Below are 19525 nucleotides of genomic sequence, written 5' to 3'. Positions count from 1 at the left end.
GCACAGGTCCATATTACATCTCTGAGATGAGGAGCTGGGTATGACAGGAGGGTGAGGTCCGGGAACAAGGCTGTATGAGCTGCAATTAAGGTGGTGACGAACACCTCAGCAGGCAAAAACTGAATGCAATAAGGTCTTTGTGGGACAGCACAGGGCTGTTTTCAAAAGTCTGATACTTTTCAGTCTGCCACACTATGTAAATCCCTCTCAGCACCTAAACGTGGCCATGGCCAAGAGACAGACAAGGGTTAGGAAGAAGCAAGTTGGGTTTCTGGTGATAGGAGCCCATGCAACAGTGATGGGATAAAATTCAGGCCAAAAGAGACACTGCTGAGATGTCAGCAACTCTGCGAAGCACTGCTGTCTTTAAGGACCAGACAAGCCTCACCCATCGTTACCAACCAGGGCACCTCCACCTGCTCCAGGGCTCTGCCACAGGGGAGCATCTGACACCCCCCATTATAACCACCCTGCTCCCTGCTGCTTGTAGCAAGATGGTAAATAGGGATTAATTCAACTGGGATTAACTCAATCCCCCTTGAGGCACTGAAAGCACTTGAAGTTTCCTCGCAACTGTTTCCCAAAAGTAGCGTTTTACCACCAGGCACCCATCGCGAACAGGACCATATAAGTGAGGACTATAAAGCCCTGTACAACGGCTGTGCTTTGGGATATTTTGTATGCAGTGAGCAGGATCCTGAAGGACACTTAACCACGTGTGAAATTTCACGTGCTCGACGGTAGGAAAACCTTGAGCAGCATCCACATGAGCAGAATAGCTCCATCCAGCACCACAGGCTGTAAATTATCTTACTTCTCTGCCCAGGGACATCCAGGGGAGGGAACAGAAAGCAAGCAGCAGCCACAGCCAAGCTTCCAAAACACAGGGAGCCTCTGACTTGGAACCCCACTCTGCTTTGGAGAGCTGGACAGCAGTTTCCTGTCCTCGTCTTGCTTTTCTTTTTAGTTATAGTGATAGGCGAGCTGAGAGCTGGAGGAAAAGCATGTCCCATCCAAGCAAACAGCTTGTTGTCACTCCATGTACCAAGGGGAGGACAGCACAGGGTGGTGGTGGCTCTGTGTGCAGCTCACTGGGCTTGGTATTTATCAAGTGACAGAAGATGCCAAGAAGAAAGCAGGCAGCTTCCCATCCCTCAGGAGCATTCATCTTTACTTGCAGTTGTTTTTCTCACCCCTCTCCACCACAGCATCACTCTGGTGTGTGGGAAGCCACACTCTCACATCCCTTCCGAACAATTTAAGACGTCACTGTGGACGCCAATGCGTCCCCACAGTCAGGTCCCTGCTGCCGTGGCTCATCAGAGCCATCCGTCAGCACAGGGGAGCCACCATGAGCAACACCAGCCCTGTTAGTCACCGGGAACTGTTTAGCCAGGATATTTTTTTGACATTTTCCACAAGTGAATTTTGCATTATTTGAATCATCCACACGGAGCGCAGAGAAAGGCGGCATACTGGGAGGAACAGCCAGAATTACTCACAAGCTCTTTTTTTATTGTTGTTGGCTCTAACTGAAATTGCGATCTGTCCAACAGACAAGTCTCATGTCACTGCAGAAGGCTGAGAGAAGCCCCTGCTCGGGCTGTAGTGGGGGCTGAAAAGGCAAGCGAGCCATTTATATGTAGAAAGCCTCAGCAAGTACAAGTATACTACACTCCAGCTTCATATTAGATACTTTATTCAGTGCTAATCATACCATTAAAAAAAAGAGCAGAAGTAAACAGTCCACCCAAGAGAAAGTAGAAGCACCCTTCCCTGTAAGCACAGGATGAAACAAGGGCTGGGATACACGATATAGGGATAAAGGTATTAAAAGGCAAAGGTAATGGAGAGGAAAGGCTAAAATGCAAGAAATACACATACAGACACACAATCTGTTGGTCCACGGTGATACATCGGTTCCTATCAATATTGTCTCATCATAAAAATATACAGAATATCCACTGCAATCACAAAAAGCATATTTTTAGTGCCTATCTTTTCCAGCATGCTCACAGCACAAGGTGCTCTCGAAGGGAGCTGGAGGGCTGCTCCAGGCAGGCACACCCCTGCTGAGCACCAGTCCTGGGCAGCCCCCGCTGCACGCCAGCCCCAGCCCTGGGGACAGGAGCTGCCCCGTGGCCATGGCCCAGGACAAGCATCCCTGCCCTGGGGGCGCTGTGCAGGGCAGAGGCAGCCCCAGTCGCAGCATCCTCATGATAAATCAGCAGCTGTGCTGAGCTCTTGGGAACAGCATCACACGCTGTGCATGCAGGTCACTCCTGGCTGAAGCTCTGCTAAAGACAAACCATGAATTGGAATAAAACTCGCGTTTCTCTCCCATTGTGCAGCCCGATCCAATGGAAAATTTCTCCCGGATCTGCAACGTAATGCTAACAACAGATTTATTTTTATAGCTGTATCATGAAGAAGGATGATCTTGAAAGACAAATCATCCTGAAATGGGCAACTTGACTCAGCAGCTCCAGGGTCCTGACAGATGCAGGGTGCAACATTGCCACACACAGATGCAAAGAGCTGTCTAACACCACGGCAGCACACAAATCCTGCTTGCCCGGAGGCATCCTGGGTTTTGACCTGATCACAGGAGGAAAGACATGCTCCCGAATCTGCTGAAAGCTGCACAGCAGAGAGGACCGCTGCTTACAGAGCCAGGCCCACAGCCCTACCTCCCCAGCTACCCGCTCCTCTAGCACAGCCATCACAAGCATGACACCTGGGGGGAAAAATCCACAGGGGATGCCAGACCAGAGAAACACTTATTGTTAAATATTATCCCACTACAGGATCTGCTTTTTGAGACCCAGCACCCATTCTTTAAGAGGAGAGGGAACTACAATATCTAAACATAGCCTTGCATTTCTGCACAAGCGTGATGATATGTCTTTGAGATGCGATGCTGCACGTCTGCCAGGAGCTAAGGCTGGAGGTTGCTTCATGGCCAGGAAAATGAATAGCCAACGAGGTCCCAAGGGCAGGAGTAAACCTTGTTAGGTTTGCCATTCAGCAAGAGAAGAGACTGCGTAAATATAATCTCGTGGCTCCTCCTCTGCCGCCAGATCTGCTGCAAAGCACTAAACCAATCTTGGAGCTGCTGCACCCAGAGAAACCTTGGAAATTCAGGAGACACCACACCAGCATCACCCCACAGCTTCTCAGTGAAGAGGCAGGGAGGAGGACTGCTTTAGTTGTTTAAAAAGGCAGGAGAGATTAAATGTCTCATAAAAATCATGTTTAATTATCTGTTGGCAAGCAGTATATTCACCCTTTTTCACACCATGCTCACCCCTTGATGGCCCCTGAGCTTGCTGGACACAGAGTCCCAGAAACCACCACATCAGCACCCAGGAACAACAGGGCAGCGTGTCAACACACAACATACTGTAAAACATGGCTTTGAGCCACATAAATTACAGAAACATAAATTACAGTCGTGCTCCAATGACTTCAGGGCTACCCAGACCACAGGGAGCTGAGCCCAGCGACTCCCCCCGAAACTGTTTTGGCACCAATTAGACCTGGGGTGAAACCGCTGATGTCAACAGGGATTTTGCCCTTGCTTACACAGCAGACATCAGAAACCTGTAAATGTTTGGACGTTCAGTGAACGACAGGCAGGAGATGAGGGATGAAAGGAGGAGATTGGAGATTTACTGTATTAATAATGGCCATGGTTTTAATGTAGAACTAACAACCCCTCTGGGCACCCCTAAGCACGGCCCTTTGCTCGTGGGGCCGCTGAACCAGTGGTCACCAGTCAAACCAAAGCCTTCTGAGGCGTAGATACTTCAGACGGGGCTGTTAATTCACAGAAACAGCAGGTTTTACTGAAAATCAGATGCTAACATGCTGCAAAGAATAAAACTGAAACAATGAACCACATGAGAAACGGGTTCTTGGGAAAAGCGGCATGCGAACAACTCCACAATTCCCAGGACATCCAGTCTTTTTTTAAAGTCATCTGCTAACAGAATGAGGCGATGCTGGTGGAGATGGGCTGGAGAAGGCTTGGACAGAGGCCACTCCTGCACTGCTCCTCCCATAGATGCTCTGCTGAGCACCCAGTTACCCCTCAGCTGCCCTAAACTCCTTTGTTCCACTTTACCTGGATTTTCTTACAATACTGAGCAGAAAACTATCTACTGTTACATTACAAGAGGATAAATATGGCCCCATACTGTTCATTCATACTACTTCACTCTCCTCTCCTCAGCTGATGGCCTATTTTCCATTTAAAAATTTACCTAAAAACTTGAGATTCCTTTTGTGGATATATCCTCCTGCTACAGATAACTTAAGAGCTGCCACGAGATCTTTCTCCTCTCCTGACAAACCACCCTAACGGCTGTTGGGAAACCAACCAGCAAGCTTTTAATCCTTCCTGAGACTTTTTACGTTTCACTTGCTGAAGGTCTGATCAAATGTTGGTGATGATCTTACATGGCACAGAGCTCGTAGATAACAGATTTATTATCAGATATTTAAAATATTTCATCTTTTCATATTACGCTATATTCATAATGCAAAAAAGTACAAATGATGTCCTTGGTCGCCCTAAACAGAGCTAAAAACATGGACCAGTGTGGGAGATTTGAGGGATTTTCTTGAGGCTGAGTTGTGGAAGGGTTGCTGTTAGATGGAGATTTGTTACTGAACCAGCCAGGAATTTCAAGGCTGGGAACAGGACCTGCCGTGGGAGAGAAGCATCTTCGAAATAACAAGGCCCCAACATGGTGTAAATCAACAGACCTATCAGCAGTGAGACTTCAGTGTGTGGACAGCTCGTGAACATAGATGATATCCAATTAGCAAATGCGTGCTTGGAGCGTGGACGCCTAATCAGGAAATAACTGCATATATAAGGAGGCTTGTTTCTGTAATAAATGGCTTCGCTTGAATTCATACTGAATTGTGTGGAGTCCATCAGCTTTCGCCCTCACAGACCAGAACTGAAGTTTAACAAGTATTACCACTTCATACAGTCATAAATATAGCAAACACATTCAAAATGGCTTGGGGACAAAAGCAGGGACTTCAAAAAGAAAGTAATTTTGTATAAATATTCTCCTTTTATTCGGGGTGGGGGGGAGGGAAAAAACCTATTGCATGCACCTGATTACTTACGAAACTGCATCTGATGAACACAATTTCAAATTGAAAACAAGCACAACAAAAAGGTAAGGAAGAATGCAAAGGTTTTTATATAACCCCCAGACGGTTCCAAGCAAACCTATAGGCAGCCAGACACTTTGAGTTTCATTTCAGCACTAACTAAAGCACATATTTTAATGCTGTGCCAGTGCTCTTGATCAAAATCAAAACCAAGTTCTACATTTTTTAGGTTTAGCACTTTAGCACAAATTAAAAGAAACCCCCAAAATTTTAAGAGGACACTGAAGAAGAAATTAATTTCTCACATTAGCCATGTGCAGTGGCACTTCAAACACCCCGAGAACAGAAAGGCCGCCTGCAAGTTGCTCCTTGTGATACCAAACAGAGCAAATCCAATCAGATGAACATGCTGCAGGATCAGTCAAGCAAAAGCCACAGGAGCGGCATTACAAAGTGAAAGATGTACAAAAAGAGGATTTTCTAAACCTATTGTACTGGCTTGAAACTGAGCTATTTTCCCCCCAGAGAAGACGACAGAATTGCTGGTACGGTCCTGCAGAAAAAGCTGCCCAAAAAACCCCTCAAAGACAACACAGATGAAACTAGAAAAAAGTTTTAATGAGAAATTAAAAATCCTAGTAGAACGTTAAGGTTGCAGTTTTGCATTTAAAATAACACATCTCCATTCAAAAGCCCATTTCCTGCACAAGAGCGTAAGCGAACTGTTAAATTTTACCATGCCATTTCATAACTTCTTGTCTTTAATGGTGCCATTACAGCTCCCTGCTGCACATTTCCCTTTGCTTAAAATATCCATCTATGGCAAGAGCACTGACCTTCAGGAATAAGTGAATGAACGAGAAAACCAGCCTGCCAGCACACCACCAAACTGAAAACGATGACAGTGGTTATTTTGGAGCATAGAGATGAACAGAGGGAACAATATGATTACCTACATGTAAAATATTGAGTGACACCAACATCAGACAGGAACTTCTGTTTGCCCAGTGTTGTGAAACAAGAATGAGCTGGTGCTCAAAGGAATAAGAAGACAGCACATTAAAAAAAAAGATTATTTTTTTCTTTTTCTCTCAACAAGCAATCAACTCAAGATGCCATAGAGACTAAATGCTTTGTCATGATAGAAATTCATTACTTGCCTTTAAGATAAAATGATCATCAAACCCACATTAAAAAGAATTAAATAAATATAAGACAGAAAAATAATTTTTCAAAGGAATATATATGCCTCTAAGCAGAAAGTATCACCTAATTATGGAGCCAAGGTGTTTTGTTAGGGAATATGGTTAACCATCCTCGGAAAAATCTGCTTTTGCTACTTGTAAGTGGCAGGATGAAGCATGATGGACTACAGCTCATACACTAAGCCTATTGTTATTTTATTTATATTTATATAAATTATATATTTTAAAAGCTATTGTATAATATATATATATATTAAAAATACATACACGTATCGGAAGCATCAAGCTTAAATAAACCCCAGGCTTCCAAAAGGGTATTGGAAGTCAATGCATGCGGCTGTGTTATGCCAGGTAAGTACCAGAGCTCACACCTTGCCACACGTGTGGTCTCTGACAGTCCCACAGACTGCACAGGAGAGGATGTACCAAGTAAAACACAATTTTGGTTTTCTTTGGTTTGGTTTTCTTAGAAAATGTGATTTTTTTTGTGATTTAACCCTGCTAGAAAACCTTGAAAGCAGAAAGAGAAGTTACAAGTCCATATCCACTGCAGTGCAAAGTAGAAATATCAACTATTCACATGAAAATACATTCATAAGGAAATGCAAATGGAAAATATAAACCAACAAACCACCCCTTTGGCAACACTGTGCAGCCACCCTGCAGCACACCGTGAGTTTGAGGGACCAGACTGGATGGATGAGGATGGACAAGCAGTGGAGCAGGTGGGACCAAGTAGGTCCATCCTTGGCAGTTTGAGAACCAAGAGGAGAAAGCCCAGAGCTCCCACACCTGATCTCTGCTTTGAGCTGGACTAGGTGACCTCTGGAGGTCCTTCCCAACCTGGATCCTACCACCAAGAAAGAGATCAGCCTCCGAGCTGCCACCCATGAACCCTTTTTAGCCCCACCAGGCTGCTGCAGACACCTTTTCACAGAGCTCTAGAGAAGCAGCACTGGGATTTTGCTGAGGAAAGCCAGTCACACCTCATGGCGGCAGCAACCCCCGCTGCTCCCCAGCCCGCCCGTCACACCGGCTGCCAACACGCTGCAAACAGCGATCTTGGACAACTGTTCTCATCCCCACCTCCCTCAGTGACCTACTTACAAGTCATAAGGGTGCTGGGTGTTGAAATGTATATTAAGCTCAGAAAAAAGAAAAAAAAAAAACACAACCCACAACATATCTTCTTCACCCCAGTTCCAATTTTTTTGATTTAATGTTTAAAAATGCTCCACAGTCAATCACATTTCAGAGGGCAGATAGGCCTACAGATACAAAGAGAACACCTAGAGATGTAACGCAGAGACTCTGCACACGCACATTTTAACGTGGGTGTCTGCAAGAGAGACTCAGGGCAGGGGACACCGCAGGCAGAGGAGACAGGTCCCAATTGACCAGAACCAGAGCAACTGGTGCATTTTTGTTTATTTGCTGTTTAACTGCTACTATTCAGAGTACTTGGTCAACTTTTAATGTAATGCTTGGCCAACAAAATAAACATTTAGCAAATCAATTAAAAAGTGAAACAGAAAAGCAACCCATAGCATTTCCTTGCAGGAGCCCAAATTCCCACCTCAGGGCCCTTTATTAAAATCTGATACTTTATGCTGATCTTTGCAGAGGTTAGTAGCTCTTTACTAAGGTACAAAAGCAGCATCCGTGTCCCTTCCCACCCTGCGTGGAAGTCTCAGACCTGACAGATGGGCGCGGGGAGCCCTGCACCCCAGCCAGCCCCAGCACCCTCCTCCCTGCCACATCCACCCCCAGGAGCCCAGCACATCCACATCACACACCCCGCACAGTGTGAATCACTCCCCAGTGAGGCACCATCTCACACACAGATCCTCACACTTCTCCTGCCACCAAGCCCAGTGTTGTCTGAAGTTCGGCTGCCACCAAAACATCATCCCCTGGGATGAGTCAGGTTTAAGATGCTCGACACCTCAGAGTTGCCAGCAACCCCTCTGTTCCCCTCATGTTGTTTACTCCTTCAACATCACAGCAGTTTTGTGTATGTAGAAGTCACCTCAGCCAAGCATCCTGGGGTCCAAGCAACAGAGACTAAACCTCTCTGGTGGTCTACCATTTCCCTTTAACTAATTTACTTCTCCCACCTCATTATAGCTGCCAAGAGCAAAAGTGCAACTTCTGTGCTTGGAGAAAGCAAGAACCTCTCCCTATAAACCTTGGTGGTGGTCACCCCACCACCCACCCAAACCGTCCAGGAAGGCTGCTTGAGGAAGAGGAGACGTTACCTGGGTGAGGTGCGGGTTGGGGTTGAAGCCACACTGGTTGCAGACCTTGCTGTGACACTGGGTGCAGGCGTTGAAGTTGGGCTGGCCGGGGGAGGAGGTGAGTTCTGTCGTCTTGCAGATGGGGCAGAGCGTGCTGCTGGGGAGGGGGGCGATCTGCGGCAGCGAGTAGGGAGAGGTAGGGGTGCTGCCCCGGTCCGGTGACACCGAGGGAGACCTTCCCGAGCCCTGGCTCCTGCCGTCCACCTGAAGCATCCTTCGTGGTCCCTCTGCCGCCACTCCGGGCTGGCCCCGGCCCCTCATTTCCCGGGGACTCTGGGTGCTGGGTGCAGTCTGGGCGAGGGAGGGGGATGGTGACCGCTGGGCCCCAGCCTGATCCAGCTGCTCTGGTCTCCTTAGTGTGCTGAAACACCATAAAAAAATATACAGAATAAACCAGATTTAGTACATTCAAATGACACCAGTCAATGCAGAAAGTATGTTAAGGTCCCTCTTCACCCCCAAAGCCCCAGCTTAGCCAAGGAGACACAGTAAAGCCACGCTGCAAACCAGAGAAATTGTTCAGATCAGCAGAAAGATACACTTTACCTTATGAAACAAGGCACAATTTCAGCTTCCTCTTATATAACCCATTAGCAGAGATGTAATTGAATTATTCGGTGTTTTCCATGTTGAACTTTAGTCAGAAAGTCGTACAGAAAATGTGAACAAGGAGTTTGGGGCAGCCCAGTCCCCTGCCAGCCACGGGCTCCCTGTCAGCTCTTCTCCAGTACAAACCAGCACTCCAAGAGGCAGCAGCAACCCTAGGCTGCAGGTTGTGGGGTCCTTTCCGCAGGGAGACGGCCTATGTGTGCTAAACCATCTTCTTATCACCTACTTTTATGAGTTGCTGTGAAACAAAAAGGCAGCAAGGAGCCCTGGCTACTGAAGGAACAGCCCTCTCAAAGGAGGCAGCAGAACTACTTATACTTTCCGACTGTCAAGCTGCCCCTGAGCGAGTCACAGGTGAAAGCAACTGAGGGCTGGTTTCCCAGGGGCCACAACAGTGGGAAATTAAGGGAGTGGACATAAGGTTTGCTTTAGGAATCATTATTAAAAGGAGAACTCTGGGGAACAGGGGCTTGTGTGGGGATGGCTGGCCACAGCTGAACACTCTTCTGGGTGATGCGAGTCTTCACTGGGCAGAAAACCAGCTGGGATGCGTCAGGTCACCAGGATAAGGCTACAAAATCTGCCTATGAAACCCCAGCTCCCCAGGAGGACCCCTAGGGTTGACATTGCACCTGCTGCTGCTCAGCAATCATCCTGGAGCCTGTGTGGGATGCTCAGCACCCCACAGCATGTGATCCAGCACCCCACAGCATGTGATCCCTCCCCCCCAGCACTCGGGGCGAGGGGCGAGTGCTCCAGGGAGCTCTGGAGCAGCTACAACTGCAAGAGCTTTGAGTTCTTGTGCTGCAGAGTATGAGATCCTGCCCAGCCCACCTCCCGCGGTATTGCAGCGCAGGTACCCTGTGATGTGCTGCTGACAGACCGTGAGTGCAGGAGAACGGATCTGCCATGCAAGACATTTATCTAAGTACAGAATAATCTGGTGCACCTGTTTATCAGAAAGGCCCACAAATATTTCTCAAAAAGGCAGAAGCCCTAATGCCCCCATTACCTGTGATCTACAGCTGTTTCAGGAAAAAAATTACTCAGAATCTCAAATTTAATAAATTGTTGATTTACCCAAGCAGGGTCTGACCTTATGAAGGTTTAAAAAGGGAACTTAAATGCATAAAACTAATGAAATTCAAAGTGCATGTTGCCACAGTAATAGTAAGTCAGATGAAAATAAATATTAAAATAGCACTTTGGGAATACTGTTCAGCTGCAGATTGAAACCCACTTCTCTGAAGGAGGCATTGCACAATAATAATAAAGCAAAGCAATAAGGGAGTAACTGATCTGTTCCAGACTAAAGAGCAAACTGCACCTGGCCCTGCAGCCAGACACCTGCAATCGGTGCCATTTGCACGTGCTGCTCCCCCATCGTGGGCACTGACACCCCTGAGCCGGAATCGGGATTTGCCTCTGGATGCAGAGGGTTGCAAAACTGCTGCCCCGTAAAACGTGCGGCATCGTAGCTTGTGCAGATGGGAGAGCACAGTCCTAGACAGCGGGAGAAAGTACTGTCGGAAAGCAAAATGCACTTTCTCTCCTTACATTTAATTCTTATGGAAACAGTATTCATGTACTAGCAAACACACTATCCTGATGGTGTATTATGTAACACTGAAATAACATTATTTGAAGAAATGCATGTATATATGGTCAAATAACTGTAGTTTGGAACAGGAGAATGGTTGTTCCACTGCAAATTTCAAAATTCAATTTATTTTTTTCCTTTTGATACAAAAAAAAAAAAGTTTACCACCAAGTAGGAATTCAGACCAGGTCTGACCACAGAAATAGCATGAAACCATAGTCTCACTTTCCAGCTCAGTGAAAAATGGAAAAAACGTACAGCAGCTACCTGCAGCAGAAGTGTTCAGTAGTATATTAGTAGCTATCATTTATTTTTATAGCTGGTATCAGCTGTACTAGCAGTCTGGCTTAAGTACCTTCCTTATACAAAGAGTGAATTTTTTCAGCCCAGGATGGAGCTTCTTCACCTTTCAGGTGCAAAGGAACACTGTGCACCATTCCATCCGGCTCCCAGCAGCAGTTTCACTCTTTTTTAACGTGTTTATTTATTTTATAATTACCCAAGATGCCCCAGCTGCCCCATGACACGGGCTGGGCTGTCTCTCACTTGCACCAGTTGAACATGTCCATGAAATTTTAAGCCCAGAAGGAATCATCTGGCCTGTCAAATGCAGTAACTAAATACAAGAGAGCTGCCCCAGGAAAGAACATGAGAACAGTCATGTTGAGTCAGACGCAGGCCCACGCTTGTGGCTTGCTTTACCAGGATGCTCCAATGTTCATGTCTTGTACCCATCTACAAACCCTTTTGTTGTTGTTACCGAAGTCCAAACTGCAGCTTGTCCCCGTTTTTCACTACAGCCCTCTTCATCACTGATAAAAATATTAACTAGCACTGGGCTGCTAACTAGTTCCAAAGGCATTCCTCCCAATGCCACTAGGTCACTCATTAACAATCAAATTGGGATATCTTAATAAGGCAGGGTTTCACCTGCCTTATTGACTCTGCACCACCCTAATTGTGAAATTGCTCAAACACCTCCACAGGTCCAAATTCAGCAGCACTCTCACAGATACCAAGAGAGTTATAATATCGTCCAAGTAAAGAATATTGAGTGCATTTGACTAAGCTCATTAACAATTATACCGTTGAGGTTTCCATTTATTATATTCTGTCTATTAAGGCTTTATCGAGACAAGGTCAGACAGGCAGTTCTATTAATCTGCCCACAACCACCGGCAGGTTGCCAATTGCTTCCTTATTTATTTTATTTTTAAATTGAAAAATTATGGCTTTCTTCTTGCTTTCCAGAACTCCCTCAATTTTCCACCGTGAAGCTGACACAGCATCAAACCACGCCACGGCCAGACTGGCTGGTTCAGTGAAAGAAGCGTCTGCCCGTCTCCTGACATGAAGAATTGCAAAACACCCACAAAAATTAACCCTCAGCCCCAGGCTAGGGAGAAGGCTGAACTACAAAGGTTGTTCGCCACGTAGCCCAGAGCTAAAAATCACCCTGACAGGTTAATCTGTACCCAGGTCCACTTCTCCATCAGACAGCTCTCCTGATTAAAAAAGCACAGAACTTCCTGTGTTCCACCCAGGAACAAGCACAGATATGAAACCAGCCTTTCTATTTAGGGCTGGTGCCAACGTCGTGGTAGGCTGGGAGAACAACTGACTGAGACGATCAGAAGAATGAACAGCATAATGAAAACCAAGGGTCAAAGCCATTCTCCTCAAAATCAAGCTCAGCAGTGTAAGGTGTCACCAGCACTTCGGATTTTTTATGTCTGACTTTTTTCCCTTCTGTAAACATTTTTTTTTTTCTTTAAAATAACAGGAATTGGAAAGGCTTTAAAAACAGAATCCCGTTTACAGCCAAAACAAACGTTAGACTGTTGGTTAATGTTTAATTTCAGAAAAAGATGGTTTGTCCTAAACCTAACTTCTAATGGCATGGCCATATCAGTGAAAAGATGCCGGCAGCTTTAGGAGAGATGAAAGTGATACAGTGACATAGTATTGGTTTACAATCCTTCTCCAGTAAACTGGTACAGCCTGGGAATTCCCAGGTGAAGGCAGTGCCTGCAGAAGGGAATTCCTCTAATTTAACTCAGATAAGTTCATTGGGGCCACTAAATTTTACAGACAAGACCCAAGCTTGGAACCAGCATCCCAAGAGGTGTCAATGGGTCCCTTTTCATACACGATGCTAACTGGGGAGCAATAACCATCACAAGGTAAATGCCAACACCATTAAAATCTTTGCTATAAAACAAATAATAATGACATTAAGCAAAATCTACGCACATGGCTGGTAACTCGGTCTGGTTCAGGCAGAGTTTGTGGAGAAGTTCAAGAGCGCATGTGCATTGGTTTACTCCTAATTTCATGTTCCCCCCTTGAACACGGCAGCCGCATCCATGTGCTCAGCTGTCACCATCCCTGGCAGCACTCACATCCACGGGGAACTTGGCATCTCTGAGCCCAGTAAATCCTTCGGGAGCCGCAGCCCATTTATGCAGCTGGGAAACAAGGACTGCATCCCTTTCTCTGCCTGGTGGATATTTAAATGGGTCTTCTGCTCGCTGGGCAACTGATCTAATTACTACATTATAGTGTATAAAAAGAACATGAAAACAAATGGCACCATTGCCATCATTTCACACAGAGCATGCCCTGCTCAGGCTTCACAGAGAAGAGCTGGATTTGTCCACGGAAGGGAGCTTGTAGCTTCACATCCATATCAAAAATAAGCAAAATGGGGACAAGCAAGTCTTTTCGATTAGTAGGAAAAAAAAAGGGAAAACAAATGCCTGATTACCTGCAGTAAAACCAAGTGTATGAGAAGCAAATAAATCAAGAGAAAGCACAAAAAGACAGAAGATGTGTAGATGCTCACACCCAAAAGAGGGAGGCTGGGTTAACAAACAAGAATTAGAGCTGCTCAGCTACGAGCAGAGATTTGACCTACTTGGTTCGACTGAAACCTGATGTGAACATCCACATGACTGATTTTAAGAATCACTGAATATAACCTATTTAGAAGAAAAGAGGTAGCTAAGGAAAAGGGGAGCTGCACTCTACGTCAAAATGGCACTGGCTTTGACTCAAAAATTCATAATTCCTAATGCTTGTGGGTCAGCATAGGAACTGCATGGGATAATATCAAACATTAGCTGGTATATGCTGCCAATCAGCAAGTCAGGCTAGAAAATAGGACATGTAACCTTTTACTAAATAAACAGAAAAAGATGTGTCTGATGGGGAGGGCCTCCAGTTTCAGCTACGTGCTCTGAAAATCTCCTACTGAAACATTCACCGAGCTTGGGCGTTTTATCGGTGGCAGCTTCGTAGCTCTAAACGTGCTACACAGGGAATGCTGTATCGGATTCTGCTTTGACTAAAAAGGAAGCAGTTACAGAATTAAAAATCAGCACCTGCTTAAATACAAGTGCCCTCGACTTAATTACATTTCTGTCCGTGCAGGAAGAAGTTTGTGCTGGAAATGTGTGTACTGGATGGTTTAAAAACAGCGAATGTCACACAGCTGAAAACAAAACAGAAAATATGAAATGGTGACTAGAAACTGTCAGGGAGCATTTTGCTAGATGCCAACACAAGCACTCTCGTGAATGGCCGCGGTGGTTAATGCCTCGCTTTTGTGAGCAGTGGAAAAACCCCATTCTCCCGCAGCTTTTGCTCCAAGGCTGCTCTATCCCCACCCATCAAATAAGATGCAACTTCTGTCAGGCATTTTTCCCATGACCGAGGTGTCCCTAACACCCACCTCCTGATGCTGAATGGAATGCTGGAGCTCCTGGGCAATCATTTGGGCCCCTAACCTCCACCCACATACCTGTTCTCATAAATACAGAGGAACGTGACATCCTCAAGTCCTCTGCCTCCCTCCTAAACCCCCCTGGGGCTGGAGTTGAACGGGGAGCTACCACGCAGGCAGCGGCATAAGCCACTTGCCCTTAACATACCCGCCAAATGACCTTCCCCTGAGGAACCGCATCCCAGCACGGTGCTGCCATGGGGCAGGCAGCACTGGGACACATGGTCTGCTGGATTCTTCCTGTGGCCCCTGGTTTTGCAGAAGATAACACACTGGGCACTGCTGCCAGCTTCTCCTTCGTTTAAAAGGCAGAGGTCTACGCAATCCATGGAAACGTAACAAGGACCAGACGTTTTCCCGTTTACATCCACACTATAGGGGCATGACTCAGTATTCTGCAAAGGCAAGATTAGGAAGAGCCTCAGTCCACCACAAACCAGTTATTTTCCATCTTATTAGCATTACACATGGTTCAACCGAGAATCAGCAACAGGATAACCCACCAATGTCACTCACGCTGCTGTATGAAGCAAGGTTGTCAAGAAGCATCTGCCATCTTGTTAGATGAATCCTATGTACCGAAAGCAGGATTTATGACTGATTTAAGCTCTAAATAAGCATTTACTTGCTTATCTACATTCCTGTACACTGCCTTTCTGTAAGTGTTTGTGAATCATGATCAATTACATTTGGAAGAGATGATTGTTACAGGTCCCTTCCAACCAAACCTATTCTATTCTATTCTATTCTATTCTATTCTATTCTATTCTATTCTATTCTATTCTATTCTATTCTATTCTACTCTATTCTAATTTTGCCATGTGGCAAATAAATACTTAATCTGCACCTAACTTGGCCCTAGTACAGTTAAGAACAATTTCCCTCCAGGTGCTTTGTGCCATAAAACCAGAGCAAGGGCTGCTCACACCCACCAGCCCAGCAACCCCAAACTTCTCCCCAGAGAATTCCCAGGTCTGACGTCTACTGGTCACCCTATGGAGACCATGGTGAACATCAGCAACTGGTCCCCATAGAGTCCAGAACAGCCTCTCTGAAGCCCAAGACCTGAACTGGAATCAGGGGAGACTTTTGCCCCCCTCCCACAAGCACTCACAGGCCAGAAAGTCACCAAGTGACCTGCAGACCCCCACATGTTGCCCTGGGGAGATGCTCTTTCAGCTGCCAATGCCCAAAATGTGCATCACTGCTGTCAGGATCTTGGCCAAGCCCCTCAGAGCCTCCAGCAGCTGGCATGACAGAAGAACCTGCAGGTGATTATCTCAGTCCAATATATATCAAAGAGATTTCTTCTGAGATAGCTTTACAGGAGCAGGCACACTGAAGGTTGAAAGATTTGAACGGGTCTCCTTTCCAAGTGATTTAACTGTCGCTGAGAACATTTACAGTCTTGAACTTCAAAGCATTAAAATCTCTCGAGGATAAGTGGGGTGTCTGATATCCATTCTGCCTCGGTGTCAAGGAAAATCTATTTCCTCTGCTACAGCAGAAAACTACATGTAAATCTTCCAGAGAGAGAACAGGAGCTGCTTCTAGATCGTGATGCAATTAGCTGCATGGCGTACGAGGAGAAGTACGGCAAGCTGCTGAGAGCCGGGATGCAGACACGAAGCAGGAGCCCAGCTTCACCGCGCCTACAGACACGCCATCCCCGAGGTGAACGCCAAGCTATTAGAAATGTCCACTGGATTTCTGATCCAGTGCCTGCATCTCTCTGGGCACTGAGGAAGTACCTGGAAGATATGAAGCAAGGAGGAACGGTAGCTCTTCCAGCGCACGGGTGCAGTTGGTAGGTCAGCTTTGGACCATGGGTGTGGGGGAAGAGCAGCCTTGGGGCCATCAAGGAGAGCTGGAAGGAGGGGAGGCAGCAGCAGCCCCTCCGCTGTCCCTCAGGATGCTGCCGAAAGGGGGATGCTCAGCACATCTGCCCGGCTGTGGGGTCATTAAGTGTCCCCGCGCTGAGTGCACCAAACTCCACGTTAATTGAGATGAGTGCTGGGGGTGGCCGTGCCTGGGGGATGCTGCAGGCAGGATGGTGAAGTTGCCTGCAGAGATTCTCTCCTCCTCACCGCAGGACTTGGAAGCCCTGCGAGAGTGGTGAGAGCCTGGCCCAGGTTGCCCCACATGCTGGATGCCCCATCCCTGGAGACATCGCAGGCCAGGCTGGACGGGGCTCTGAGCAACCTGATCTGGGTGAAGATGTCCCTGCTCATGGTAGGGGTTGGACTGGATGAACTTGGAAGGTCCCTTCAACCCAAATCATTCTATGATTCTAAATGATGGAGAGCCCTGCCACCGAGATACAGCCCCACAATCGACACCAGGAGCACATAGTGAAATGGCGGCTGAAATGGGGATAAATGTCCCCAGAAGTCCCAGGGCGGGGTGAGCTGGAACCATCTTTTGAATCAGGTTTCTACCCACCTATTCGATGTATGGCCTCCATGTTCTTCCCCAGCCCAAGTGATTGCTGTGAACCAGTCATTTATGTACGTTAAACATCATATACTTTATAAAGGGTTGTGACAGTCTTGAAAATAATGCAGGCACCAGAAAGGACAAGTATGATGGGTAAAGTACCCCAGCCATGGAGCAATCTCTCCCCTCTGCCTCCCCCCACTTACATCTTATAACCAAGCTCTAGCAATTAAGCAGTAAAATTGCTGATTGCCGTGGTCACGTTTAACTAAAGACCTTTATCCCAGTAAAGCATGAATTACTGTACTTATGAAATGCCAACAAAGCCACAAGATAAACCACGGCATCAAGCAAAGGAATTTTTATGGCGCATGGCTCATGAACGCTTACTTTGTAAATCTATAATTTTAAAAGTCCCTCTAGAGAGTCCTGCGACAGGCACGGCGCCTGCTCCCAGATGCCAAAACTGACGATAGAAACTTTCTGTAACAGTGACCATAAGAGACTCAGCTTCAATCTGTTTGCAGGACTGGAAAAAAGACACAAATACACGACTACTACACTGCTCAGATTTAATGGGGAGGGTGGGGGAAAAAGAAATCAGTAAAAGTGAGAAATTTTGTTAAAGAGAAATTAAAAGCAGCATATGGAAGGGTAAGAAAGGGAAATTTCCATGGCATCTGTTAGCACATTAGGGCCTCCGGCACAACGTACACTATCAATAAAAGGTTTAAGACGTGGCCATAACAAGGTAATATAATTAAAGAGTGGCACAAATAAGGCTACAGGAGTAAAAGGAAAACCTTTAAAAAGTAAAAATTGTATCTAGATCGGGAAAAACCACAACAAAAAACCAGCATATTTTGGCAATTTAAAAACTTAATAAAGCATACAAAAAAAATCCCTTACGGAACAATTCATAAATTGGGAAAAAAAGAAAATCTAAAACTTTAGAAATAGACAATCTGCCAAGGAATCTGAAAAACTGAAAGAAAATTGAAATGCAACAGAAATATTTAAGGAATGCAAGAATGTAAAAGAAAAGATAAATCCAGCCTTTGCCATGCTGTTTGATAAGGAGAAATTGATGAAGGTTCCCATACCAGAACTGTTTCATATATAGGATTAGTCTGAAAAATTGCCTCAGGAGGACAAACGTTCAGATAAAAAGCTAGAAAGAAAGAAGGAAAAAAATAAGTAAAAGGTGGTAAAATAAGGGGAAACCTTCTTGTGGGTTAATAGCTGACCACAATTGCAGACACTGAGGACAGAGGTTGTCACAAGCAGAGTTGCAGGCCCTGCCATGGGATACGTTCATAAATGGTCTGGGAAGGAGGGGAATAATCAAGGGGCAAGTTTGCTGAGACATGCAAATTTATTCAGAGCATTCAGAGCTAAAACCGAATGCAAAGAGCTTGAGAAGGCTCTCCTGAAATGGGTGCCTCGAAATACTGCAGCAGGTGGAATCCAAGGTCAAGGAATGTGGAATAACGCATAGAAGAGAATACAACCATAGCCACGCATGGTGATGGGCTCTAAATGAGGTACTGCCGCTCAGCAAAGAGTTCTTCAAGCCATTTTGGACAGTCCTCAGAAAATGTCAATGTAATGTTCATCTGCAAATATAGAATGATCTACAAAAAAAAAAAAAACCAGACAATTAAGTTATTTTGGGAAAAATGCATTCTGGAAAGCAAATCAAAGAGAAGAGCACAGGCAGCCCGTTCTCTTGACTCGCTTTTGGCTTTTTTCCCCCATGGCAAGTGGCACAAAAGGCTGGTTTTGCAAGGCTCCCTTTTGAGTTTTAGGCTTGATCGGTCCAGGAGCTGGAGGGGTTTCTGCAGCTGCGGGTGAGTGCCCCAACACTGAGAGCAGTTTGGGCTGGTGGGTAGAGGGGCTCAACCACATGGGTCTGGCTCCACCAGGACAGCATTCACGGTCCTGTCCACACCACCAGCAGATCCCTGTGCTCCTACGAAACCCCTGGCCACAAGAAATTTGCTTTTGACCATTAAGAAGCTGGGAAGACTGCATGGCCCCTTTTTTGGATGAGTTCCACCCATGTTTCAAAATTAAAAGCTGAAGCAAAAAAAATATATCATTATCCATCTCCGTGACAGCTTGAGTCAACCAAACTCAGCCCGGAACAAGGAACAACGCTCATTCCAGGCATAAAAAATAGGAAGATCCATCAGAAAGAGAAGTGCTGTTAAAAATGAGGCGGTAATGACATACCAGAAAGAAATCGGTTTGTATTTTTAGAAAAAGGAAAGAAAAACCCAGTTAAAACTGCAATTTCCAGGAGAGGAAATCAGACAACCACACTGCAGAGAGACAAACAGCTCCTGGTGACTGCAGCAACAGAAAAGTCCTGGCTTTGCACCCTCTTTGAGCTTGGGCAAATGAAACGTGAGACCTCATGTATTTTTCTTTTTTGCACGTGTGAAAAACTGTAGAATTT

At 45.9% G+C, this 19525-nt stretch overlaps 1 protein-coding gene across 3 annotated transcripts in view; it reads right to left on the bottom strand.

The window, feature by feature from the left end:
* The window catches only part of BSN (bassoon presynaptic cytomatrix protein), a 92667-nt gene that overhangs the window by 59326 nt on the left and 13816 nt on the right, over positions 1 to 19525 (bottom strand). For 2 of the 3 annotated variants that reach the window (XM_065845484.2, XM_065845485.2), the window contains exon 2: positions 8597 to 8996. In XM_065845484.2, coding sequence (XP_065701556.1) covers positions 8597 to 8996 — 400 coding nt within the window. Of the gene's footprint in view, positions 1 to 8596; positions 8997 to 14776; positions 14964 to 19525 lie in introns of those variants that run through there. The other variant, XM_071813147.1, reaches the window with a different exon arrangement.

The sequence above is a fragment of the Patagioenas fasciata genome, chromosome 10 (assembly GCF_037038585.1).
Source record: "Patagioenas fasciata isolate bPatFas1 chromosome 10, bPatFas1.hap1, whole genome shotgun sequence".
Taxonomy (NCBI): Eukaryota; Metazoa; Chordata; class Aves; order Columbiformes; family Columbidae; genus Patagioenas; species Patagioenas fasciata.
The sequence above is the reverse complement of the archived record's forward strand: the minus strand, read 5'-3'. Positions and strand labels throughout refer to the sequence as shown.